The sequence below is a fragment of the Nyctibius grandis genome, chromosome 8 (genome assembly GCF_013368605.1).
Source record: "Nyctibius grandis isolate bNycGra1 chromosome 8, bNycGra1.pri, whole genome shotgun sequence".
Taxonomy (NCBI): domain Eukaryota; kingdom Metazoa; phylum Chordata; class Aves; order Nyctibiiformes; family Nyctibiidae; genus Nyctibius; species Nyctibius grandis.
In genome coordinates, this window is record NC_090665.1 from 14,109,389 (window position 1) to 14,136,829 (window position 27,441).

At 55.7% G+C, this 27,441-nt stretch overlaps 1 protein-coding gene across 1 annotated transcript in view; it reads right to left on the bottom strand.

Moving 5' to 3' along the window:
* Nucleotides 1–261: 261 nt before the first annotated feature.
* The window catches only part of XXYLT1 (xyloside xylosyltransferase 1), a 36,315-nt gene continuing 9,135 nt past the window's right edge, over nucleotides 262–27,441 (bottom strand). The window contains exons 3-4 of the mRNA XM_068406680.1: nucleotides 16,375–16,507; nucleotides 262–1,418 (exon numbers count right to left, since the gene is read on the bottom strand). Of these exons, the coding sequence (XP_068262781.1) occupies nucleotides 1,022–1,418; nucleotides 16,375–16,507 (530 nt within the window). The 3' untranslated portion in view covers nucleotides 262–1,021. The remainder of the gene's footprint in view (nucleotides 1,419–16,374; nucleotides 16,508–27,441) is intronic.

Here is a 27,441-nt window from a genome sequence, read left to right on the forward strand (position 1 = left end):
CACAGGCAGTTCCTGGCTCCTTCCAAACCAACCCTGGCTATGGTGATGATGGTCTTTTTTTAAAATCTGATTTGTGTGCTGGCCCGTCTATTTGCATCACTCGCTCGGGACAGACGTGGGATAATCACAGTGATAAGCTACGTGGGGCACCACCTCCAACTGCCCAACAGATACACATCAAATACTTTTTAATCACGGTAAGAAAAGCACGAAACCTCCTATCGCACAGGACTTCAGTTGAGCCGCAGAAAAACAGCCGAGTGTGTTTTACATCTGCAGCTTTATTCTCGTACAAAAGGTTAAAGGCAAAGCCAGAAAAATGAACCTATTGGTACACGCTCACTGAACGCTTTTAAGACAAGACAGGGCAGTAAAGCTTTTATTGCTAAGAAGAACCAACGGAAGGCTTTAAAGCTCATCTAGCAGTTTTTGTTTGTAAGTAACCCAATTTAAAGTAGCTTTTCAGTCTTTAAAAAGACCCTCGCCTTTCTGGAATGCTTCAAAAGGAAGACGACCTGAGGACGGTGTCTGCTCTCCAGAGGGACCAGACAGATGCTCTGTGTGAGGTGCAGAAATGGGCCAACAAGGAATGCCAAAACGAAACCCAAGTGCCCGGCTGTGGACTCCTGCTGATCATGAGACAAGGCACGGCTGCCCAGCACCCAGGGAGCAGCACCCTGCCCTGTGCAAAAGCAGCAGTCACCTGATGGCCCCCCAGCTGTCCCCATGCCCCAGTGGCTGTGGGACAGATGGACACCATGGACTTGCCCCAAGCAGAGGCAGGAGCTGAGCCCTGAGCATGGTGACTGTGGATGTCCTGCTCCAACTACCTGCCCACACTTCCTCCTGGAGGGGTGAGGCTGCAGGCAGTGGGACACTGAATGCTCTTGGGATCCCTAGGGATCCCCCCGGGATGCAACGGATCGGGGCTGGCCACCCTTCCTGAGGGACTGCTGGTGCAGCCACTCTGGCTTTGCAGGGCTTGCTGCAGTCAGAGCTGCTCCCGGGGGTGGCGGGGGCCCTAGTCCTCAGGGATCGGGGTGTTGCAGTTCCCGTGGTAAATTTTGACCTCACCCTCGCACTGGAAGTACTGGTCGAACACGTCGCTGTATCCATGGTCCCTCCACCATGTGCAAAGCTGCCGGTTCCACGTGCAGTCAAGCACATGGAAGAGCTCTGGGTGCTCCATCCCCACCATGGTGAAGAAATCCTGGTCCCCAAGGTGGCCCTTGAAGTGGTACTTCTCTGTCAGCTTCTGCACCATGGTGGGCTCCAGCAGCTGGTTGTAGAGCTTGGACTGCCTCATGGCTTCCAGGTTCAGGAGCAGGACACCACTGTTGAAGCCGGGCAACCCATCAGGAGGGGGGTCCCCCACTTTGGTTTGGGGGTTCTCGCGGCGATACTGCCAGAATGTGTGCCTGCAAAGAGGAAAAACAGGAACAGGGGAGTCAGGGAGCGCAGCCCGAAGAGCAGCCACCTCAAGTCTGGGCAGGTCTGGATCACAGCACAGGATCTACCACCCACCCAAGGGATCTTGCAGTGCTTGTCTTCTGCGTTTCTCTCCGTCTCCCTGCACAGGATATTGCCCAGACCTCAAACCACTCTTCTTGCTCTCTCCTAAAGCCCCTTTTGTTTCTACCAGCATCGCTCTGGTGAGCCAACTGGACACAGGATCGTGTGACTGCTCACAGGGCTGCGCGGGGAGCCGAAACCACATCCCCAGCGCCTAGGGCGAACCACCAGAAGTGCCCCCTACGGCTGGTACACGCCAGGAAAATGTCCTGCAGTGAATGGGATCTCAGCAGCAGAGCTCACAGCATCATTATTGTTATTATTTGATTATGGGGAAGCTCCAGATCAAAGATGGGCCCCAGTTTGAGGCTGCGCAAAAAGGCTTGAAATAAATTTGAATGTCAGAAATATTTCTTTGAAATAAAAATAAAAACAGAAATCCAATGGCACCACCTCACTAGCTAAATGAGCACTGCCTTCAGCATTTGCAGCTGTAGGAAGGCTCCGCTGGAGCAGCTCTGGCAGACGCAGTCTTCACCAGCTAACTGCCCACTGCCAAGGAGAAGAGAGTGGTGCAAGTCTAGCGACACACAAAACTAACTCCAGAGGGTGATTCAAATGGGAAAAATTTACACTACCTAAGAAAGGAACCCAAAAATGCCTTTGGCTCCTTCCTCAGCCCTGGGGCAGTGAGCACACCCCACCAGACACACACTAGCTGCTCCCACCTGCAGGAACTGAAATCATCCCATGCTATTACCCAAGCAGCTGGGGTTGAATCTGCCCCAAAAAATCGCTCCCATTCAAACTGAAACTCTTCTGCCCCCACGCAGCATCCTCTGCTGCAAAGCTGGGCAGCTGAGAGCTTGCTGAGCCTGTGGTTAGGAGCAGGGCAGGAGGGACCCGTGGCCCCCACCCCACTGTCTCACAGCCCAGAGGTGCCAGCACTGCACTCTCCTTCCAGCCCTAACACTTAAGGTAAAGTTACAGCAGGGTTTTTTTTTGCACTTCACTGTGAAGATGTCAGGGAGAAAACCTGTTAGAAAGAATAAGCCCAGCCTGCTGCTGGTTCATCTCCGAATCTGTGAGACACAGACCAAAGTCTCCATGCACGCACCTCCAGGAAACAAGGATTTGTTGGTAGCTGGCATGGACTTAGCACCCAAAGCTTTGAAGTGGTCCCATGCTTGGAAGCAGAAGCTGGGCTAATTCAGATGTAAGAAGACGCAGGGACATTAGCCCCTGGGACAGCTCCAGAGTCACGGTGGGTACTGCCCCACTGCAAACACTTAAATTGAAATTTTTCTTGTAAGGAGCTGTGTTCAGCTCCAACAGGCGCTTGCTCAGGGAATCCTACAGCTTTACAGAGACCAGACTATTAAATCCATCCTGCTGGCCTGTCCTCTGGATCAGCACTGCGAGATTGGCCAAGGCCAGAGCCAGCATTCAACGGCCACCAGCAGAATTATCCCAGCAGAAAATGTGGATCTATTAATGATGTCAACCGTGAGCACCTTTTTTATTTCCTGATGTGCAGAACCACAACCATCACGCAGCATCACCTCCTTACAGCTTTCCACTTAGATGTTTTAGATTCAAACGTCTGATATTTCTCATTTCATTAAGGGTCTTTACACTGCTCCCGTTCGCCTGATTCGGGATGGAAAGGGTTTCTCCAAGTGCCAGTTTTCCATGGACAGAGGGCTCAGTTTTTGAGCCTCCCAGGGAAGGGCAGTGGAGGACTGGCTGCCTCATCAGAGCCCGTGGGCAGCAGTTCTCGTTTGATCTAAAGGGCAGGGAGGGGATAAAAGGGCTCTGCCTCTGCGAAGAGCAGATATGTCTTGGGGACAGGCAGCAGGCCACCGCAAAGACGGCTCAAGGATGCTCATGAGAAAAGGAAGGCAAAGCGCTCTCCACACAGCATTAGAGGGAAGCTCGACCTGCAAAGGCAAGACCCAGCCTTGCACCAATCAGCCTCCCGAAGAGCTCAGGTCCAGGGGTCTGAGCAGAGGCTAGCTCAAGCCCACCTCTGCATTCTCTGCTCCTTCTAGCAGTGCCAGGAAAGACATCCCCGTGCCCAAAAGATGATGCTGGAAGCTGGCAGGAGGGAGAGGGGGAGCAATGCCACGGACGGAGGCACCTTTCCAGCTCCACAGCAGCGGAGCCGACTCCTTTCACGTTCTCACCTCCAAAAACACGCTGCCCAAGCTAAGGGACAAGATTACAGCCCCTGCAAGCAGCTCTAATAGGACAAATGCAAGTGCCCAAGCCCTCGGCATCGCCAGGCCGCAGCGGGGTGAAAGCAGATCTGTATCAAAAGACTCAATTTTTCAGCAGCACCGTTCCCCAGCAGATTACTCGGTGACGGCTGATAATGGGAAGGGAGCAACGTGCCCTTGTCTGCAGGGAGAGAGACAGGCCGACAAGCAGTGACCGTTCAGCCCTTCCTCCCAGTGCTGGTGTGACGGGGCCATCCTCCACGGGCCGTGCGTGGGGGAGTGGGGCTGGGGGGGAAGACAGGGCCATCCCCGGGGAGCGATGCTGGGGTGAGATCCAGGATGCGATGAGCTGCGGGCGGCTCCGCAGTGCTGACGGCTCGGGAACCTGCCTGCAGCGCTGCACTGCAGCCTCGCCAGTGCTGGGCTCGGGCCGAGCGAGGGGAAGTCATGCTGGCAGGGCCACTGGCAGTATCTGCTTAGCCTGGATTTCACTTGGCTTTTGTCCTTCTAACGGAGGGTTTGGGCACTGTCCTTCTGCAGGGGCCAGGACAGAGAAGAGCATGGTTGAAAGGCACCTCCACCCAGCTGGAAGTGGAAGGAGCGGCGGGTACGAGAGCATCGCTTTCCTTGGAGGAGCTGGGGCCGGGGAAGCACAGCACCGGCCCACCGGCTAACCCAGCCTGTGCCCCGCACCCCTCTGTCCTGCCCGACATCGCCCCTTGGCACCCACCTCAAATTTTGGAAAAGCATGGGGGGAAAATCCCAGGAGCTGGATGAGCGTGCTGCCAGGATGCAGGGAGGGAGTGCTGGGGGTGCAGCCCCCCTCCAAGACAACCATTAAGGAACCGAACCCCGACCGAATGCAATGGAAACGTCTCCCTGCCCCAAGCCCCTGGAGCAGCCAGGATCTCCCTTGGGACAGGCAGTCCAGCCAGGGCAGTGTGCCACCAGCCTCGGCTCCGGGGTGCCCCCCTGCCCACCCCCTGGCAGCCACAGCCCGGGCAGGAAGGCAGCTCGGAGATGCTGGCCGTGCTGGGATGCAACGGGGCAGGAAGCTGCTGGCTGGAGGAGGGGAGGAGAAAGGAAGAGAAGGCATTTCAGGCTTTTGTTAACCGCCCTGGCCCCTCTAGACGGGAGGGGAAAGAGGTGACCCCGGGCCCCGACCCCATAGCACGGTGAGGGGGAGCCGTGCGGGGCCGCTGCCACGAGCGCCTGCCCGCAGCCCCGATGGGCTTTGCTTTGAGGAGCTGTTTATAAACAGAGCCGGCGTGTGCTAGGAAACATCTGGAGAAGAGCATTTCCAAGCATTCAAAGGACGGGCCCAGGCAGCCCAGATAAAAAACCCCGCTTCCACCAGGACTTCCCTTGCTGGCCTGGCGCAGGGCGCTCCGGCCGCACCTCCCCTGCCTCGCAGGCCGGCGGCCACGAGCCCCAGCTTGCAGAGCTGCCATCGCACCCTGTAAAATGCCTCGCCGGGAATAGCTGTCAGGGGGAGAAGGGACCGCTCCACCTACCAGCTGTATTTTGCAGGTCCTTCTCGTGCTTTCATGCGCAGCAAGGGGCAAACACTGGGTGGGGGGAAGACTTTGTCCAAACCCATGAACTTCTACTCATTTACTTCAGCCCTGGGTTATGGGACAACCTCATGGGATGAGCTGGAAACCGCTGGTAAAGCAGCAGGGTGCCCTTGCTGGCAGGAAAGGCAGGGTGGAGGAGTTACTGCCAGCTGGGTGACCAACAGCAAGCCTGAAGCACTGGCCCCACAGGCAGCAGACTGGCCTTGTGTGCCTGTACCCACCCGAGATGTCCAAGAGGCTCAACCCTGCCACACCAGCTGCGCAGCTGCCGCTGGCCTTGCTGATGAGGACGTGGATCCTCCCCGTTCAGCCACATCTCCAGAAATGCGGACAGCCTGCGGGATCCCCCCCATTGCAGCCGGCGAACCGAGGAGCCAGCTGGGCCAAAAAGACATGAAGTGAAACCAGATGCTGGGCCAGCCCCAGGGCAGCTGCAGTCAGAGGAGGCTCCTGGAAGGCTGCGGGGTCTCTGAATGCCACTGTGCACCGTGCACATGCACTGCATGAGCCTGAGCATCACGGTACCCAGGGAGGAAGGCTGCACAGCCTCTCCCTCACCAAAGGGGGAAGCAAAGCCAACAGCCACGGGATAAAGCCACAAAAATAAGGGGTCTGCAAGATTCTGGATGAAATAAACATCCCTGGACCACTAAACTCAGTGGAGCTCACTGGTTTGCTCCCACCTCTTGCCAGCGCTGGCAGAGTTTGGGCCAGCAGCCTGGGAGGGCAGGACGGGCAGCAGCAGCGGGCCAGCACCGTGAGGACACACTTTGTCATCAAGCCTCTCTCACGGGGGTCCGGGGCTGGGGGACCCTGAGCCCCATCCAGCCGGGCATGGGACTCCTGGTGCAGAAGGGAAGCTCGGGCTGTCCCTCTCTGCACCACTCCGACAGCAGCCCTGCCAGCCCAAACACCAACTAAAACAACAAGTGCACGCTCTTGCTACCTCTAAATATGCTTTTGGGTTCCTGAGCCAGAAAGCAGCCGGCTGGCAGCGTTATCCCCAGCTGCAGCTGCTGGCAAACGTCGCGGTTCCTGTGCAATAAGCAATGAGGCAGGAGCGTGCGGTGCTCCTCTGCTCCGTGCCACTGCCAGTGCTGCCCTGGGGTGGGCAGGAGGGCACGGCATGAGGCTGCAGTCCAGCCAAGCTCCCCCTGGCTGAGCTGCCCATCTGCCCCATGTCCAGTACCCGCGGGGCCCCGGCGAGCCAGCTGAGGAGGCAGATGGGGTGGGAGCCCCAGTGGGAAGTATGGAGCATCCTGATGGGGACGGGGGAACGTGTTTGAAAGGGAGCGGGAGAGAGCAAACAGAGGGGGTAAATAACTGTAAAGGCTTCTGGGGATAACAGGTACAGGCTTAAAAGCAACCTGGCTCCCACAGTGCCTGGAGGACCCCCCGACAGCGGCTTCTGTCCCACCCAGAGGAGAGGGTGTGGGCAGTGGAGATGGAAGAGTGATGGCACAGGGACGACTCTGTCATCCCTCCAGGGGATGACGGTGCCTTTCCCCCCTAATCCTCAGCAAGAAGTAAGAGCACAGCCAAGAAACCTCCCTGCACCCTTCTCCTCTTGGCTAACCCTCACTGCGGCAGGCAGCTGCCAGCCCCTTACCACCACTCTGTTAGACCGAGATTACCCCTCGGGAAAGGCCATCTCCCCTTTCTCCAGCTCCCCGCCACCAAAAGGCATCGCTGCAGTGAAGACGGGCCCTTCCCATTTCTGCAGCAGGCAGAGGGAGGCAGCTGCCCTGGGGCTGCACCCAGAGCAGCACCCGACCCATACTCCCCCATCCCACCCCGGTGCTGCCGGACCTCAGCCGGGCCAGCTCAGCCCTGCTGCAGACGGAGGCTTTGCAACAAAGCCGCCCTGTTGCTAATTGCTTATTTCCCACGTGCAAACGCTAAACCCTTAAGGAGCTGAGGTGGGAGGTTCAGTACCAGCCTGGCCCGGAGTGCCTTAGCTGAGGCTGAGCAGCTTGTGTAACCCAGGAAATCCCGTCTCCGTGCTCCTCGGGAGCACCATGCACCCAGCGACGTGCAGGGGCATCGCCAACACAGCGGTACCCCCCCCTCTGCAGGGGAAAACATTACGCCGGGGAAAGGCAACCCCAATTCCCAGCCCAGGACAACGGGCAGGATATGTTGGTGTGCACACCAAGATCACCATACCCTCCTCTGATGGGTCCAGGGCGAGGGTTCAGCTCAGGCAGCACCTCCAGCCCTGCCCTGGAAAACACTGACGAACCGACAGACTGAGCTCTTCAATGAAGACATCAGTAATCCCTTAATAAACTTCTCACGTAATGCACAAATTATGTCTGTACAGCGCTGGGCTCTGCTAGAGCATGGTCTGCGTGCCAGACTTTTAAAAGGCCTCTATTTGGAGCAGCAAATTGATTCTCGATGATTATATTTCTACATGGACTTAGCACTCCAGAAATGTGCACATTTAAATAGATGATTAGTAGCAACTTGTGAACATAGCTCGCAAGTGAAACCTTTCCTTGGGACACGGATTTTCAAGGCCAGCCTCCCTCACCACCTAAAATTTTCACACCCCACGCCGGTGCTAAAATCAGCCTCTGAACAGAGGTGGGACCATAAATCCCTGTCTGGGTCGCATCAGTTTCCTTCCCTCTGTAGATCGAATGCCTGTGGCACTAGCAGCAGCACTCCAAAACACTGCAGACCTAATTATTGCCAAAAAGGCAGATTTCTGTAACAGCCGTGAATGGACTCTGATCTGGCAGCGCTCTCCTGCCTGCCTGACTCTGGAGGCATGGGCAGCCTGCCCTGGGCCGCCCTTGCCCACCACCGAGGCTCACAGGAACAAGGGAGATGTTCTCCCTTCAGAGATGCTCCCCTGCTGCTGTGGGGAGAAGAAATAAAAGGCCTCCATCCCTCCATCCCCGTTCGGGAGTCCCAGCTGTGGGATGCTGCTCTGCCATGGGGGAGTCCCAGCATGGAGGGGAGCTGCCACCGAGCTTCGGAGAGCAGGAGGGTGTTGTGGGAGCCCTTCCAGAGGATTGCTGGGAGCTTCCTCCTGCAGCCCCAGCACTGCACTGCTCCAGGAAGCATCCCAGCTACGCAGCAAAGCCTCCCCATTTCCTGCTGCTTGTTTGTTTGTTTGATGATCCACCAGTGCAGGTACTCCAGCAACCCACAGCATGCTTCCTGGAACGGGGAAACGGACCCAGAAACCCCGCTCACGCCGGTTCTGCTAACACCTCTTTGCACAAGGCAGAGAAACTGATCCACCCTCTGCAACCTCCCCACCGGACAGGAGGTCACCTTCCAGCTCTGGCTACCATAGAGAGCAGCTGGGACAGCCCCAGTAGCTGGAAAACCACACGGTCCTCCAAAAAAGTCAGCTGTGTGGGTTTGCAAAGTGAAGCATCAGAGGGGAAAAGGCCAAAGAGACTGCTGGTGCAGACCCTGCAAGAAGCTGTGCTACCGGGCATGGAGAAACCAGCCCAGCAGCTCACAGAGCTGGCAGCACAGTGCCATGGAAAAGGCAATGTAAATCTACCAAACAATGGAAATCCAAATGCGCAAACAGCAGGGCTTTCCTGGTCTGCCCGGAAACATCAACTTCCTGCAGAACACCTGGTTTTGCCCCTTTTCCAAGACTGCTTTGGAATCACAGGCTTGGGGCAGGTGCAGAGGTTGAAGAAGGAGCAGCAGGAGCTGCCCATGGGGAGAGAAGGCCACGCTGGGAACTCACGCCGTGCAAACTGCACCATAATCTCACCACTAGAAAGAGCCTTTCTTGAAAGTCCTGCAACAAGCGCAGCAGCTCTGGAAGATGCCACCAGTGTGACACTTGCCTCTAGACACCGAAACTGAGACATTCAGGAGCTGAAATTGAGAAGTTCAGGAGTTGAAGTGCAGGTACGGTAACTTATACGTGCTCACCTGACACACACATCCTGGACTTGTGTGCTACGACCAACAAAAAACCCCGTAGCAAAGTCACGGCAAACTTCTCATGCAGCCCTTGCAAACGAGGACCACCACCCACGCATGCTCTCTGCAGGACAGCAAAGTCCTCAGAGGGAAAGCTTGGAGAGTCCCCACTGCCTTACCCAAACACACACGTGTCTTGGTTGTTGGAAAAAATACTGTTTGTAATGTCCAATATCTCAAAAGGGACAGTTAGTAGTATTAATGTTATTAACAGTATTTGTGCTAATCGATGCACGGTTGTGGTTGTCAGGTCTTGTCAAATTTATTCATTGTGTTGAAATGACGTTACAGGTTTGGTTGGTAATGGGAAGGAGTGCAACAGGTCCCACATATTAATGATGTGCACAGATGTAAACAACAAAACCTTCTCAGATAATTTTTCATCAGAAAGTAATGCTGAATTCCTGAAATCAGTTCTGCTGCCAGTTCCTTGCAGGTTCTACTTGTTCCGTAATTTTGGCTGCTTCTTGGCAGCCATTGCCAAAGAATTCCTAGAACTGTTCTCCCCGCACATCAAGCAGCAGCACTTGCCACAAATCAAGTCAAAGCCTCAAAATGGTTTAAAATCCAAAGCGCGCAGGGTCCGGCTTGCAGGACTGCGGGCAGGCAGCAGTGGTGTCACCATGGCTGTCAGGGCACAGGCCAGGCAAATCCTCCTGCCTTCGCTGACTGAGGGGCTTGGGAAACACAGAGCCCATCGTGGCAGACAGCTCGCTGCTCCCCCAGGGCAAAAGCACTTGGAAAAGAGCAAACTCTCCGAATCAGGGCAACCTGCCTGCATGAGGAGCCCAGGAAACCAGGCGGACCCGGGCAGGAGGACCTGCCTGCTGGAGATGGCTACCTCCACCTCCCGAAAGACCCACCCCAGGCAACAGCCCACTTGCACTGCTGTATCTTACAGCCACCACCGCCTCAGCTGATACCCAGGGAATCCAGCTGCTCCTCCTTGCTTGCAGCTGCTGGTGGTATTTTGTTTTTTTTTTTTAAATCCCAAGAGAAGGTACAGGACATACCATCTCAGCCCAGAAGCACCGACAGCCCGGCCTGGCTGCGGATTCAGCATTAGCCTGCTCGCAGCCCAGGATAACTCCATTCCTCTTTCAAACATCTGACAAACTGACTTAGCACCGCTGCCACTGAGCTCCCAGCAAACATCGAGCACTGCAAGTGCCGCGCCTCCGGGTCCGGAGGTTGCACAGGCTTGCTTCCACTCGTTCATGGGCTTCTCAGGGTTATTTTACCAGCTCTTAAACAAAATCTGTGTGACAGAGCACACAGCACACCTACAGCAGCTCACACTTGATCACAAGCAGAAACAAAACTTTTTCTTTCCACAAAATAATGTCCTGTTCGAGCCCTCCCTAGGTTTTAGGCAGAAGCAAAGGCGAATGGCCTTGCAGCCATACCAGGACTCAAGTGTCAGCCCTCTGTAGTCTGTAGCTGTCCCTTTGATGTAGATATCCTTTCCTGCAGGACAAACTTTTATCATTTCCAGCGCTGTAGACTCCCAAGATGCCTCCAGCTTTCATTAGCTTCTTGTCACGGGGGGCAGCAGCGAAGATCTCACCCAACGGCAGGAACGGAGGCAGCAGCCACCCTTCCAGCCCCAGCTACACGCACCCTTGGACCTGAGAAGGTCTGGGACCTCTCCTGAGGCCCACCATCACAGCAGGTACCTTGTTCCCAGTTGGAGCAAGGGGTTAAAAGCACCCATGCGAGGACCTGTGGGTTAGGTCCTCCCTGTTGCCAGCAGACTGCTCATCTCCGACGAGACCTCCATGGCAAGCGATGCAGGGGCAGCACTCAGGGTCCCCAGCGGTGCCGGCACTGGCAGGCACCCAAAGCCCACCGCCACGTGGCCGTCAGTAACAGCACCGGCACCACGTAGGAAGTGCAGAGGCCGGGATGGCCGTGGGGGTGGGAGTGGGGAGCACAGTGTGCTGCACTGCTCCGGGGTCAGCCCAAGGCTGCCGAGAGCAGCTGTGCAATCAATACCGCTGTCCTTCTTCCTCTCGCACACCACCAGCATGACCAGAGGGATCCATAACCAGGAAACTGAGTGAGAATAGGGTTTAAGCTCTGCCTTCTGTAATCGGAGAGTTTTCAGACACTTTTGGGAGTGCCTCAGTGTTTCTCCACTCTGTTCATCTCAGCCATGGGGCTGCTTCGAAATGGGAAGGCTTCTCCCTTTGGCCCCAGCAGTGCTGAGCTTCTGTGCCCAGGGACAAGCGGCAAGTCGAGCCAGGCTGGCAAGGAGGCCCCCGGGGGGTCCGGGCTGCAGCAGCACCTGCATGGGGCTGCCCTCGCCGTGCCCCCATGTAGACCTCCGCTGTGCCCCCGCGCACTGGAGGTGCCTCAGGCGCAGCCCCTGCTGCTCACGCCCGGTCCGGAGGCTGACCCACAGCAAGCCGTGCTCCGCTGGGCCATCACTCAGCCCCACCACAGCCGGGACCACAGCTCAGCCAGCCCCAGGCCAGGCAGGCACCCTGCACGCCTGGTAACTGGCTTGCAGGCTGCATCTGCAACGCCTGCCTGCATGTTTCTTAGCCGGGCTAAGAGCACAGGAGGGCCTGGACTTCTCAATTTGGCCAGGAACTGGCATGGAAGGCCCAGTGCAACATAAATATTTATACAGAGCGTCATCGCCCGCCCTCTGTAGCCTGGTGAACAGGACACTGCCAGCAAGCCTGAGCAGCTGGAATGCTGCAGGGGACAACAGGATTTTTAATTAAGGTTACGACTTTGCAGAAGCACTTTCTTGCATGGAAAGCCTTTTGGACCAGGCAAACTTCAGATGCAGATTTTAATCTTTCCCTCAAAATCGTTCTCGCTGAAGCAAGAGCTCCTGGTCTTGGCCGTGGTGTGGATCCTGTGCAGGCAGACACTCGAGCAGGGATACGTCACTGCTGGGAAGAGGCTCTGCCTGCAGGCGAGCATGCAAACGTCAGCCTGGCAGGAGGCATCCAGTACTGCCACGGGAAGCCCCCAAGCACCTATGAGCCTCGTGCACAGTATCAGTGTCCCCAACAGCCCTGGCAGCGGGGGCAGCCCCTTGCGGGACGAAGGTCTGCCTGCGATCCCACCCAGAGAGGTGCTGACCATACCTCGTGTTACACATCGGATCCAAAAGCCACAGGAAGCACAACACGTGTGACCCACGGACAGAGTGCCGCTTCCTCGGCTGTGGCTGGAGAAAAGCAAACCTGGTGCTGATGGCCTCGGACCTCAGACCGACCCCTGCACCCGCTGTGAGGTCCTGCGACCTCCCCCTTTGCACTCAGGACCCCCTGCCAGAGACCGCCCTGCGGGGCACGGTGGGGAAGTGGATCTGCATGGTGATCCACGTACAGCTTCAGCAGGAGTTACTACTCTCTGCAGGCCACTCCAACCCACCCTGAGCGACCCCAAAGGACAGGCCAGCCCCAGGCTGCACAACAGTTAAAGCCCAGTGTTCGCCTTGCAGGAGGGCCAGGAGATCCTGTTGCTCAGAGAAATGCGTTTGTCCAAGACAAACAGCGGCCGGGCATTGTTTCAGCATGAGTCAAATGAGTGGAAACGCTCCCGTGCCATCCTGTTTTGCTGTCTGGAGGTTTCCCCCTACCTTCAGGATGTGCAAGCAGGCTCCGGGACGTTTCCTATTTGCTGTTCTCTTACTCCTCTGTCTCCCGCACGCGTCTGTACCCAGAGCACCCGTGCACGGTGCGCTCAGTGCACCAGCGCAGCAGCCAAGCGCTGTGCAGTCCCAGCCGGTGCAGCCTACAACCAGCCAGCCAACAGCATCGCCTCCCAGGTAACTGCATCATTTACAAAATATGCCAACTTGCACACATTTACCTCCACTGATGGGCCAAGTAGGTAACAAGGATCCAACACAGGCAAGTGGACTGATCTCCATCCATCTTCCCCATTGCTACAGAGAGGGGAAGACGGCACCCAGACCTTTCCTAGCCACTGGCTTACCCTGCCCCGAGGGTGCCAGTCCACAGCTCTGTGAGCAAGCTCAGGAAAGCTTTCCCGACTCGCCTCTGACATTTTGCCCCACACTGGCTACCCTGCTTTGAAGGCCTCGGTGTTGAACGTGTGCCGGTACAGCCATGGTTCACACCAACACAACCACTAAGCAAGGGTGCACCCACACTGCTGCAGAGTCACAGCCCCAGGCACCGTGTCCTGCTTGGAAAACACCTCCCGGTCTGCTGTGGGAGCAGGTACCAGGACGCTGGCATCTCCTTCGGCTGCAAATCCAACCACATCACCTTTGCTGCCCTTGCTGGGAATGCTTTGAGAGCAAAGGAGCAATGCAGGGGTAAATCCCCTTGGGAAGCACCAGTGCTGTGGAAAGATGCATGAAGTGGGGAGGAAAACACGAGTGGAAATCGAGAGCCCTCACCATCGCCCCTGCAGCCCGGTAACCCTCCTCCACCCCCACAACCACTTTCCCAACTGATGTTTCAAGCCTGCGCATGTGACAAATCACACGGCCGGAGCTGGCACCTCTTATTTCACACCTACAATGAGTTTTTATTTTGCTAAAAGTATAAAAATAGCAAAGATTTTTTTTTACAAAGACTCTCAGGCTTTGTCAGCTCGTGTTTTCATCTGGAAACCCTTTTAGCAGCGAGGTGCGAGCCCTGCAGGGCGGAGGGCTCGGCAGGACGGCAGGCTGGCGTTTGCACAGCTCGCCCCACACCAGGGGATCTGGCGACAAGAATGATCAGGGACTTGTTTTCACATGAAGATCAAAACAGCACAAGAAGAAAAGCACAACATAGCCCAAAGTGACCCAAAATGTCAAAACTGCAACAACACAAAGTTCAGCCCAAAAATGCAGCCTGTGAGGGCTGTTATTGCTTGGCTTGTTTGTCCCCACCGCGGGCGGCAGGACACGGGAGAGCACGGCTTCGGCTCGGGTCAGATATTCAGCGCTCAGCCCCGCAGTACCGTGCCTTGTCCCCTGCCGTGCCGGAGACCTCTCCCTCCAGCAGAGCACCCCGAAGCTTAACTCAGTCCCCTCCAGGCGTGCCCGGTCCCACAAACCACATCCAGGCAGCAGAACACCATCCCTGCTCCCTAGCTCTGCGTGGAAATAATGCAAACCCGATCCCTGCAGAGAGAGAAACACAGAGCAATTCCACCGAGGAATTGCAGGCAAACAAACGCTTAATTTATCCCGTTACAGATGGGATCCGCCCCGCTGGGCAGCACCGACTGAGGCTGATGATCGGACACAGCCCCGCGGCCGCACTCAGCTGTCACAGCTCCCTCCATCCTGCTTTAAGCTCTAACAATTGGATATGATTAACTGGGGCTGGATTTATCATTCTGGGCACCAAAATCCTGCCAGGACACCTGAAGTGGATACAGGAGCCCTGCATGCTCCAAGCGCAGTGCCGCCCTATGGAGGACACCTCAGCATCCACGTTCCTCTGGTCCCAGCTCTCCCTGCCAAGAGCAGGGAGAGGGAGGGGAGGTGACACTTCTGCCACGGGCACAGAGATGTCTTCTTCCAGCCCGGGAAGAGTAGTAACTTCTGCAGTTTGAGCACCCAGAAATGCTCTCATGAGCACACTCTCAGCTGGCTTGGGCTTCTAGGAAACAATCGATGGTGATTAATGACCACCAGTGCCCTGCTGGTGAACTTCTCTCTGTGTCCACCCTTGTCCCATCTGGATGCACATGCAGATCTTTGCAGCTAAGCCTTTGCCCAAGAATGCTGCTGGACATGTCTTAGGAGGTTCAGTTATTGATCTCACTACTAAGGCTTCCAGTAGGGAAGGAAAAGACATAAAGAGCTCTTAAACTTTTTTATCTTTCTCCAAGAACATTTCCATTAGGATTAACAAATCTAGCTAAGCCATCTCAAACGCACAAACTCTGCTCAGCTGAGAAGCCATTAAGGCATCCTGAGTTGATGATCTGATTCACCTTGGACTAAAACAAGACCTAAGGTTCATTCCTAGAACAACGCAGGCTAAACTAAATCCATTTCTTTAAGCGCCAGCCTGGAAATATCTGTGTCCATGAAGCTCACCGGTGGCCTATGAGTGGGAAGAGCCATCCCTCGGTGCACGGCTCTCACCATTAGCTGCCACCACAGTTGGCACCGGCTGGTGGAACAAGGGTCTGAAGAGCAAGTGGCCATGGGGCTATCCATATGCTTGCAAGCCCAGATCACCAACAGAGTTGCCCACTCCATTTTTCCTGGGGGAATATTTCTTCAACAGAAGGTACACTGACACTCCATGGACTCAGAACCGCACTGTTGCCCAAACTCAACCCCTGCTCTCTGCCTACAGGCAAATGAAGCAACCACCAAATGCCACCAACCAATGGGCAGTGGAAGACGCATCTCTCCACTGCGTTGGTCATTTTAGGCATTTCCCAAAAGATTTCTCACATCAGCAGAGGATGAGGTTCACACCCGCTGCAAGCAAGCTACTGGCTGGAGAAAGCAGACTGATCTGCTTAAACCTCATGCCAGGGGGATTCCCTGAATGCTGGGTCAGATATTTTGTGGAAAACATGGGTGGAGAGCAAAGAGGAAAGATAGACAGCAGGACGCAAGGCAACCACACTGCTCTGAGAGAGTCCTCAGGCAGTGCTGACCATACTTTCCTCTTTGTCAAGACTAACATGATGCATGAGTACAGCTGAAATGCAATGGTCCCAGGTCCACCCGGGCTAGGAAGATAGGAAGAATATTGCCTCTCTGCTCCTGCTTGGGCATAGAGGCAATATTCGCAGCTAAAACCTCTGAGTCCCAGCGTACAAGCTCCAGAATGCAACCAGAGCACCTCAGAAGGGATGGCTGGGCAAACACACCTCTGGCAGATGTGCTACAATCTAGGTATCGATTTTGGCACCGATGACCAGAAACTTGGTTCTGGAAGCCTTGTGACGGTGAATGAGAACAAGGAAACCACAGCAACAGTGTACGCTTTGTTCATACCGACCTACAAGTTTCAGATTAAGTCCCCGTGCAGGGATTAAAGCAGGGAGCTGCTTCCCCCTAGATTGTCTTCCAAAGAGTGACCTGAGTTGAAGAGAAGACATGGCAGCCGCCCGCTGCCCACCCCCTGCTCCCCACAGGGAGAGGGCTGTACCTGTACACTGGCTGCATTTCCCTGGCAATCCCGATGACTGCTCCCTCCGGGAACTTGTCGAACTCATCAAACAGGTCTCGGATGTTGGTCTTGTACTTCAGGTCCAAGTCTACCTGGATGATCTGTGTTATTTCTGAAAGCACAAAGAGGAAAAATCAGCTATGCAAGACAAAACCATAACCAGTGATTACCAATGGTGACACGACAAATTCCACCCAATGAGGATGTGGTGCAATTAGCCCTGTGGGCAAGACTTAGCCAATTCAGGGCAAACGGAATCCAGCTGCAAGCTCTACATAAAGCCACCCACCTTCAACCATCACGACAGCATTTACCACCGCGCATTTTAGGCATGATTTACTTTGGAAACTTTCCGGTGACCTCCTGCTTCTATCCCCTCCCTTCCTCCTTCCTTCCAGAAGACCAGTTTTCCATATGACTGACAAAAGCAAGAGGTAGCTCCAACCCAGCTTCCCCCCTTCTGGTAGTGCTTCTGCAGGAGCAGCCACACAAAACCCCATGCTCAGCTTATGTACTGCTGGGAAAAGCTACCAGCTCCATGAGCGTTTCCCAGCTCCAGCTCCCAGAGCATCCCTGGCTCGAAGCATCAGAACAATTCCCACCACGGACAGCATCAATAATGCAGTCAGCCACACAACACCCTCAGTAACACCTGCACAAGCTCATTAGCTGCCAGTGGCCTGACACGGGCTTCCGCGAGGGCAGAGATTACAGCCCACTGCCTGCACAGAACTGCTGGTGGTCTGTGGCAGCCTGGGAAACTTTATTATGGCTGGTGGTACCCTGTCAGAGACCAGGACGGTTGTGCGGACATGGAAGCATCTTCCCTTTGCAGCGGGAAAGTCGAGAGCAAGGAAAGGCTGGAGGACATCATTATCAAGGCCAGGCCTGAGCTCACTAACAGGGTCAGGCCCCTGCCTGTATTTTTCATAGTCTCCTCTGTAGCACACGAGACCGATTGATGGAGATGTTGCTTGGGAGAGGGTTCAGGAGACACGCCTCATCAAGACTGCTTGTCTCGGGGGGATCTGGGGATGTTGTACGGATTTCAGGAGGCCAAGTGGAATGCAGCAAATGCAAACACTACAAGAGATTGGACCGTCCCATGGCTTCCTCCAGCCCTGGACAAAGCCATGGTCATCTTCTGGCCAGCCAAGTTCAGCCCTGCTCGGGGACCACGAGTGGAGTCAAGCCATCCCCCGTGGCATTATGTAATGCCAACGCTATTTATGTGTGTTACAAAAGCCCAGAGAAAGCTGGCTGGGTTGTTTAGCCCTTGGCGCTAATTAGATTACAAAGACCGCGTCAACCTGTTTCGGTCCCCACTCACCGTGCACAGGGGCCGTCACGGCTTTCTGCAGCCTAGACGTGTGTGCCGCCACCGCTTTCACAGCCATCAGCCAGCGAGGCCCTCACCCTTCCTCCTGCTCAGGACTTGCAGGCAGGAGGAGGCGCCCAGCCTGCCCTCACCCGCTGCTGCCTGCAGCCTCCGGGGCTACGGGCAGGGCTGCCCATCAGGCTGGCGTTTCTGTGGCACTGCCCACGCTCCAGCCTTCACACCACCACAGTTCCTCACCCCACCGTGCTCGGGACAGGCTTCCGGCTACCCCTGGTCGGCTGAGAGCAGGAGGCAATCTCTCTCTTTTCAGCCCCTAAGGCCACCCTCAAGACTAGAGACCTGGGGACGCTGAGAGCAGCCAGGCACGGGCAGCTGTCCTCCAGCACAGGAACGCACCTTTGCCATTTCAAACGCATTCGTCACTTGGTGTTTGTGTTTGAAGCAGACGCTGGGCTGTGCAGCAGCTCTGAATATTCTGCAGATCCTGCACTAATCCAGGGCTCCTGGCAATTGGTCGTATCTACCACGCTGTCCTCATTTAAGAAGGAAAGAGCCCCGTGAGGTTAAGCATGAAATACACTGCTCACTCTGCGAAGCATCCAAGCAGAAGTATAAATCAAGGAGAAATAGTATCTAAGCTACAACCCAGGCTGTATCTCAATTTATTTTTCTAACATCCATCACTCTCTGTCTGCTAAAGGGAAAGGCCACACTCCCTTCAGCCAGCAGTGTGGCAATCCCCAGGCCCACCTCGTGTTTACCACCACCATAATCCTCCATTTGCAAAGATTTAAAACCCAGGCATATTAATTCACTACAGGCTAAAGCAGGTCTTGACCTGAAAGCAATTCCCCTCAGCCTTCCTAAGTGCCTTAGAAATCACTACCACAACTCAAGCAGATGAATAGGCAGAGCAGAGGATTTATGCAACGGGGAACGAGGCATGTACCCCAAATACCCCAAACCTCCCCAGCGGCCCATACCACAGCAGTGCAAAACCCCAAATCCTTAATGCTACTGCACTTGAGAATATCCAGACTGGTCACAAAACTCCAGGGCGAGGAGACCTCAGACCTACAGCACAAGCTCAGCACAAGAGAAACAGGGCGGGGAGCCTGAGCCCTCCAAGGCGCTGCAGAGGACAGGGAGAGGGTTCCCAGGAGGATCCCAGCATGGTTCACCCCCGTGCACAGCAGCTTTCTGACGCCTCATCAGGCTTCAATTAAATCAACTGCGAGGCACGTCATCCAATTGTTCTCTAAAATTACAGATGAGCGCTAACTGCAATTAATCACAGCGGAGAATGAAAGCTGAGCTTGGGGGAAGCTCCAGTCCCAGCCCTGCCTGCCCCCGCACCAGCACCCCGCACTGGTCCCACGCTGTGCTCGCAGAGCCCCCCAGGAAAAGCTCACTAACAAACTAGACCCAGAGAGCATAAAGTACTTTTCCTTTTTTATTTTTTTTTTTAAAGCAAGCATGAACTGCAACACCGAGACAACAATGAGCATGGGTGACATTAAGCGCCGCGTTGCCAGATGCAGCTTGCAAAGAGACAGATTAATGGCCAAGACGATTTCTCTGCCTGCGACTGGCAAGGGGCCAGGCACTAATATTTATGATGTATCATACTCTTTCGCCCTTTTACCCAGCGCTTTGTCCTGGCTGCCACGTGAGGGTGGAGGAATCGCGTGCTCTCTAGGCACAAACTGCTCGAAGGGGTGCAGCTGGAGATGTGGGAAAAGGCTGAGAGTGTTCTGCTCGGCAAGCAAGATTCCTAACTCTGCCATACTGTGCGTTACCCTCTGCTCCGTTCAGCTCCGGCTCCTCCAGCCATAGGGCGTACAGGGGAGTTACACCACCCAAAGCGGAGATGATCTCCATGAGCAGTGACAGCTTCACAGCACAGGCTGGCCCTGTTTAACGCTTGTAATGTTTTACTGCAGCCTCGTACCAGCAGCTGCAGCAGGGCTGCTGTCCGGGCTCAGCTCAAACCCTCCCTCCAGCCGCCTCCAGAGGAGACAGACCAGCTTAAGGGATGCATGATCCCGCAGCAGGGTCTGCGGTGCTGGGAACCAGGAGAGAAACCCAGCACCAGTGCCCAAGCTGCCTTGCACTGAGGCTCAGCTGCTGAGAGGGGGAGAATCAAGGTTATCCCAGAGCAGGACTCCAGAGAGATGCCAGTGCAGATCCCCTCTTGTGCGGGCATCCCCTCCTTGCCCGAGAGCCCCCTGCATCCTTCTGGAGTCTGCGTGGGGGGCAATGGCCTCGCAAGGGCAGGACAAAGGGCAGGGACAGACACTAGACACTGAGGGGCTCAGAGACCCTCCTGCAGGGACAGCAGGGGCTGCAGCCAGCACGGGTGACACCACGCAGTGAAGGGACGGGAGTGTCCCCTGCTGGCTGCAGCTCTGCGTGTGCAGGGCTGTGGTCAGGGGTCTTGGGAAGGGCTGGGGGGTGGCTGTGCATTTTGCCACTTGATTTGAACCACCAAAAGGAAGAGGGCCAGGCAGCCCACACTCTCCTAGGCGGGGTCAGTGAGCCTGGAGGGCTCAGGTCTGCTGGTCTGCAAATGCTGGGCACACCTGGGCAGTTTCCCTTCCACCTCTCTCCATGGCTTTGAGTTTGGCTCTGACTACCCATGATTTTTTTTAGCTGTCCCCATCACGACAGGGGGACATCCCAAGGAAATAAGGAGCTGTGAAGGACCAGCAGCGACTTTCGGATCACTGCCCCGGGTAACCAACCCCCCGGAGCAGGGCAGCAGCAGCCCCTGCTCCAGCAGGCAGCATGCCTGCCAGCTGCAACCCGCGCTGGCTGCCAAATCAGGATCCTCCGCCCTTGCCGGCTCAGAGGGACGCGTGGCCAAGAAAAACACCACTCCCACGGCCAGTACTAAGGCCAGGTGTGGGCGCAGGGCGGGCGACAGGCTCTGTAGGGTCCCCGTGCAACCTGGAGGGTGCTGCCCAGCCGAAGCAGCCGGCCAGCCCCAAAAACCTGAGCTACAGTGGGGGGCAGAGCACGAGTGCAGCTGCAGTGCCAGGCAGCGATGCCAGCGCCACAACAAGCCCAGCACGGACACGCATGGTTTATTTACACAAACACGCGGGGTTCTCCATCCTGCCCTTTGTTGGAGGCTCCCTGGGTTTGACTCACCCCTCCGGCACTGCCAGCTGCCCCCAGCCGCTCTCCCTCCTGCTGTCAGCAGGGCTGTGAGCAGCTTCCTCTCCGGCTGTGCGCTCCCCCTGCCAGGCCTTATTTTCTCCACAGATAAAGTTTCCCCCTCTGCTTCCAGGATTAATCACTGCAGCCGCGCAGCTTACCCCGACAGCACCGGAGAGCCTCGCCCAGAGGAAGGCAGCCGGGGCAGGGGCAGGCACGCGCGCGTGCTAGCACAACACGCTCCGCAGGGCTGGCTGCCAGTGTGCTGGTGACTTGGCGGGGGGCTGCAGTCCCCCTTCCCAGGACCTGGTGCTGCTCCAGAGCCCACCCTCCCAAGAGAAGACGATCCTACAAAGCCCTGTGCCGGCAGGGCTTGCCAAGGTGCAGACAGCTTACCTTCCAGCTGCCGGCTTAAATGCAGGTCCTCGCCTCTGTCATGCAGCCAAGGGTCGCCTCTGCTCCCTGGGGCAGCCTAGCAGGCCCCCTCCCCGCAAAAAGGGTGTCAGGAGAGGGCAGGAGGCGAGGGGGCACATGCCCAAGCACCCCGGCCGCTAACCAGGTTTCTGCAGCACCGATTAGGCACCCAGCAGCGGCTGCTGCACAGCAATTCCAGACTATCAGCTAATTAAAAAATCAGGCTGCCTGCCAGAGACAGATGACAAAATCATCGCTACCACCCAGGCAGGGCAGGCACCTGGGGGAGCTCAGGGGTCTGGTGCAGCAGCAATGTCCCTGGATGCTCATGGCAGCATCGCTCTGCTCGCCTTGCTCCACACCCCGCAGCCACCTCCAGAGGGACAGGGAGGACTCAGCAGGAGATGGATGCGTTTTGTTCCAGGAAATTAATTTTTCCTGCGCATCCAAGTGTCTCCTCGTAATCCATCAAGGTCTGAGAGACTAATATTTAATGGTGCTCAACACCTCGGCTCTTAACTGGACTCCAAGGCAGAGAGAACACTGAGCACACGACAGCTTTCAGGGTGGAGCTGGAAGTGCTCCTTGCTGTGTATTTAATATACAGTGCTGCGGGGGGAGGAGTGTGAAGACACTTTTTGGAGCTGGAGGAAGAGCAGCAGGAAACCTTATAATCAGACAAAATAAGGTTTAATTCCAGGTTGCCATAAATTACAAAGCACTGCGGACAGAAAGCTGTGAAGTAACGAGCGGGTGAGATGGAAAGAGAAACCAAAAAGAGATACAGGAAAATAAATGCGTTAAGGTAGATGAGCTCATGTCCCGATTAACTGCACATGGTGGGGAAAGGGGCTGCAGGCATATTTTGTCCTTGCTTCTTCCTCCTAAGCTGTAACGAGGTACGGCAGAGCAGCGAGCAACGCCGTGAGGGAGAGCAGCCCCAGCATCAATGCTGAGCAACCCCCAGCAGCTCCCACCCTTGGGGGATGGGGGAGAGGGGCTGGCTTGGGGGGGAGGAGGGCAGCACCCACTCACAGCACGGGGCACCGAGACCCCACCGCTCCGTGGGGAGGGGGGAAACAGCCGCACTCGCCTGCCCCTCCTGACAGATCTAGGACATCCAAAAATAATCGATGGTGGCACCGCAGTGAGGGGCGGCCAGCAGAAGTGATGAGAAGCGACACCACCCCGGGGGGCTGCGGGCCATGCCAACGGCGTGCAGTGCCGCGGGGAAGGGGCCTCTGCCTTGCCAAGTGCCCGGGGGGCTGCCCTGAGCAGCATCCACGTCCCCCTCACCGCAGCAGCCCTTCCTGACGGCTCCTCCACAGCAGGGCTGGGACCGAGAGGCTCTCCTGCCAGGAGAGGTATGTCCTGCAGGCAGTTGAGGACTCTCCTACAAGGCCAAGGCCATAGCCTCTGGCGTTTACCTGGGGTGGGCTTACTTAGAGATCTGCTGTTGCCTGCTCCCAAAAAGCACCATGAAAACAATGCCCAAGGCACGACAGGCTCACCCCAGCAAGGAACAATGGCTGGCACCACTCTCTATAGCTCGCAAATCCATCACTCCAGCCTCTTCTCATCACAGGACCTGACATGAGTGAGCGCAGCCCAGAGACAGGCTGGGGAAGGAATCTGGCTGTTTTTCACGTGGCTGCAGTGTGAAGCAGGGAGAGAGGTTATGAGAGCACGCTACAAACTATTAACGTCCCTCTATCCCTGTAAAGATGGAAACATTTTTTCGAAAATAAACCCTTCAGCTACTGCAGCATCCCGTGGGAATTGTGGAATTGCAGCTTGGGAGCACGTGGCTCTGGGGCCATCTCCCACAACTCCACCACAGACCCCAGTTTTCTGCGCCTCTTCACAACTTCTCCACGTTGATAACGTATGACCAGGCCTGGAGCATCTGGGACACGGGCGCTCTCATCCTGGCACTCTCCCAACCCGCTGCACCTCTGTGTACCCCTGATGTGGTGGGGCTCAGCCATGATGGCAACGCTCAGCCAGCAGGAAAAGATCAGGAGTGACGCACTCTCAAAATGCTCATTTTTTACCACGTAAGTCACTGCATTTTGCAGGCAGCTGCACTGTGCACTGGGAATTGCTCTGCAGCTGACAGGAGGAAGGAGAGGAGGTGATGCTCCCTCATCTCTCTCTGCTGGGTTCCACATTACAGACCTCTGATGCGCATTTCTTTGCTCACAGTGTGACAGAGGATTAAAGCACCGTAACTCATGGTAAGGCGAGTGCGGCTGTTTCCCCCCTCCCCACGGAGCGGTGGGGTCTCGGTGCCCCGTGCTGTGAGTGGGTGCTGCCCTCCTCCCCCCCAAGCCAGCCCCTCTCCCCCATCCCCCAAGGGTGGGAGCTGCTGGGGGTCACCCAGCATTGATGCTGGGGCTGCTCTCCCTCACGGCATTGCTCGCTGCTCTGCCGTACCTCGTTACAGCTTAGGAGGAAGAAGCAAGGACAAAATATGCCTGCAGCCCCTTTCCCCACCACGTAACTCACATGGGTGCTGTCGAGGGTAAACATCGTGTGCAGTCCCCTGGCACCCCGTGGGCAAACAGAGCCCAACCCGGGCAATCCCGCATTACGGATTCGAACGTTGCAGCTGCAATGGCAAACCCTCATGCACGCACACCTACAAATCCCTGTTCTCCCAAATGCAACAGATCATGTTTTCAGGATGCCGCCTGCCTGCTTTTGCAGAAGCGCATGAGCAGAAGATAGTTACTTACGGCGTTGTTCCAGCAAACAGACTATTTTCCTGATACCTCTGCTTCACCCCTTGCTCCCAGGCTCCCACCTCTGCACCCAGCGGCAGGAGTGCTCCAGGGGCCTGGCCTCGGCGCAGCCAAGGTGCCCTGAGAAGGCAGAGTGCAGCTCAGAGGTCGCTCCAACACGTCTCCTCCCTGGCCTTTGCCCTCCCTCCAGCTCCGCTCGGTGGGAAAGGCGTAAGCTGATGCTCGCAGAGGCCGCTGTCTCTGGGCCGGGACTCCCAGAGCAGGCAAAGGCTGATATCAGTTTCATGGGAGACCAAGCAGGAGCCAGCAGCTGGAGCCTGCTGCAAGCAGCACCAAACCCCAAGCGGCCTGGGGCTTGGTCATTAACAGGCAGCTTGGACAAACATCAGTATAATCTGGTCTACGCTTGATAATGAAAACAGCTGTTGATAATGAGCTGGAGAAATTGCCCCGTTCAGAGCCTGAGGCCGGGGAGAACACTGGACCTCCCGTTCGATCCTGGTGTGTCACAGCCGTTAAGTCCGAACGCCCGCTATGATGCCGATGGCACAGCTCCCCGCCAGCGGCCGCTTCCCCGGGCACGGTGTGGCTTATTCACCTCCATCAGCCGGCTGTGCTCCCCTCCTGCCCACAGCCGCATCCCCCCCGACACGCTCCTGCACAGCCTGCAGCTCAGGGAGGTCCCGAGCAGCAGCGGTGGCTATCACACAGCAGCTCGCAATGATTTCCTCCTCCATGAGGCAGCGCAGCATCTACAGCATCCCACGACAAGAGGCTCCATGGATCACCACACCTGTATGAATGACCACTGCACTCTCTGATTTAAACCCACCTCTCGCAGACTTTGATGCCCCCCAGTTCTTGTACAAACACCTGCCTCACATGGCTCGTGGCTTCATGGACCGTATTAATGCGCCAGGCCAGCCCTCTCCCAGACTGGAGGGTCCCAGTCAGCCAGGTTTGTCCCATACAGAAGCCACTGCTCTTCTCTGAACCTCTTCCAGGTTCTTCCCAAACACATCATGTTGGTACACCATAAATTTTGGCAGTGCATAACGATCAGTCTGCTTTGTTCTCCTTCCTTGTAGCTTCTCATCTTTATTTAGTCACACAGACACTTACCCACTTCTCCCACTGCTGCTTAGTTACCTTATAAGCTCTTGATGAATAACCTTATCAAATGCATCTGGAGATCAGCTCCTGAGTTTTCAGTCAGCAATTCCCTAGTTGTATTTTCATGGTGGAGTACTACCCAGCTGCTACTTCTCTTATCCTCACATAAGCACTGCAACCAGTGGTCTTAATAATTTAGTCATATCTCACCCCATCAATTTCAACAGTGATAATTATGTCAAGTACTTCCTCATGAAATATTTTCTCCCAAATATTTTCCAGCATACCCACTTTCTTACCCCAATTCCTAACACCAGAATAAACCAGAGGGGGAATTGGCTCTCTTCCCCTTCTCAGCCCCAGGCTTTCAAAGTATTTAGAACAGGCCAAGGGTGAGCCAAACAGCGTTTGCCTCTCTCTGGCTGTTAGCTAGACACCTTCTGATGGCTCTCGCTGTCTGCTGGCAGAGCCTTCTGCAGGCACACGGGTCATCTCTGGGATGCCGCAGACATCAAAGCAGAAGAGAGGCTGAGCATGAGGAGGAACCATCCTGTTGAGCTGCTTTCCTGGAGATCTCCAAGCCTAATTTTATTCATATGCTTGTAAGAGATCCTGTTAGCGGAACTAAACACTGCAGTCACACCCCATCCTGCTCTGTACTCTTCCCTCCACCACCCGTGTGAAGCCACAGAGCCATGTTAGCACAAGCAAGGGGCCCATCCTCGCTGGCACCCCCTCTCCAAGCAGACATCCCATCCATGGCTCTGCTCAGGTGCATCCCGACAACTTCAGGGGAGCGGAGCTGTGCTCCCCTCCCTGACCACCCAGGAAGGTACCAGGATTAAGGAGTTAGTGCTTCGCCAGCGCCTGAAAGACACACCATGCTGCACGAGGGCTAACCTCACGCACGGCAGAGCCCAGGGGCCCTCTGCACCCCGTGCTCATCTCCCACCCTTCGTCAGGGCTTCTGCCTTCACGCTGAGTCAGTCAGTGGGAGAGAACCCCCGAGAGCTCCCCAACACCCTGTCAGGTAGGGAGGAGGAGACCATGTTCAGAGATGATGCTACCCCTCAGGAAGACTGCCAGCTGTTTGTACTGGCCAGGAAACCCTGCTGCCTCCAATCTGTCAAATCTCATCTTCAATCAAGTTCTGCTAAACACCCTCACTCCACGCGAGGCACATTACCTCCAGACAGGTTTCAGAGACTCCCCTGAGCTAATGGATTCCACTCTTCTCTCCAAGGTGGCAGAGATAAGCCACAAAGCTGCTTCTCCATCCTGTTCCGGTTTCCCTCTGCTCCTCTCCTCTCACAGGGTCATTCTGCTGCAGCGTGGTCAGCAAAACCAACAGAGTCAAACACCAAACAGCAGTTTTCAAAGCTCTGCCCAAGCTGCTAGATGCTGACCTCAGCCCTCTAGCTAAACTAATTCTCGCTGAAAACCACCTTACATGGGCCAAGGACAGGGACCAAGAATTCCCTGGGGAGCCCACAGCTTCCCCTGGTCACCCCTCTGCCACCTACTCCTCCCCCCCACCTCGCCGTGGCACCAGGAGACTGTCCCATGGTCTCCTGTCTGTCCCCTGCCAGGCAGACCTGCCCAGACATTACTCCTTCATGTATCCGTAAGGAGGGTGATAAAAAGCTTGCTGGGTCCTCTGAAGTGACATGACTAAAATGACAAGTGATTAGAGGGATCGAAGCCAGTCGGGCAGTGAGAGGCCACCTCTGGACAGGCATACTGAAAAGGGAAGTAAAAAGGTCTGAGTCCTTGTCCTCCCTTCCCCTCCCAGCACTGCTCTGCAAGTCCCAAGACCATTTCTGGCATCATCCTCATCCTGGCAGCTCCTCCTAACCCTGAACCCTGCTCGTCCTCTCTCTGTGTAACTTTCCCATCACTTCTCCCTCACAAAACCACTGTGATGCATCAAGCCCTCCTCCAGCTCCTCGAGCCTGGCCACACCACATTCAAACAGGATTTATGAGCCTCAAGCACACACAAGAGTTATGCAGTCTGCACTTCTGCACGCTGCATACCAAGTCCCCAGCTGGTTTAAATCACATTAACTCCACCAATGTAAGACATTTAAGGCAAGAGAGTTCCATGATTTACACCAGCTAAGAAGCCGTTATATTATAGTTTGGCAGCTGCAGGTTTTAGATCTGAAGTTTTTTGGGCAAGGATCCCAAGCAGCAGTGAAAAACAGAGCAGCTGAGTGGCAAACCCCATTTATTCTCAGTGCAATACGCACGCAGCCAGCACGTGTTCCACAAAAGT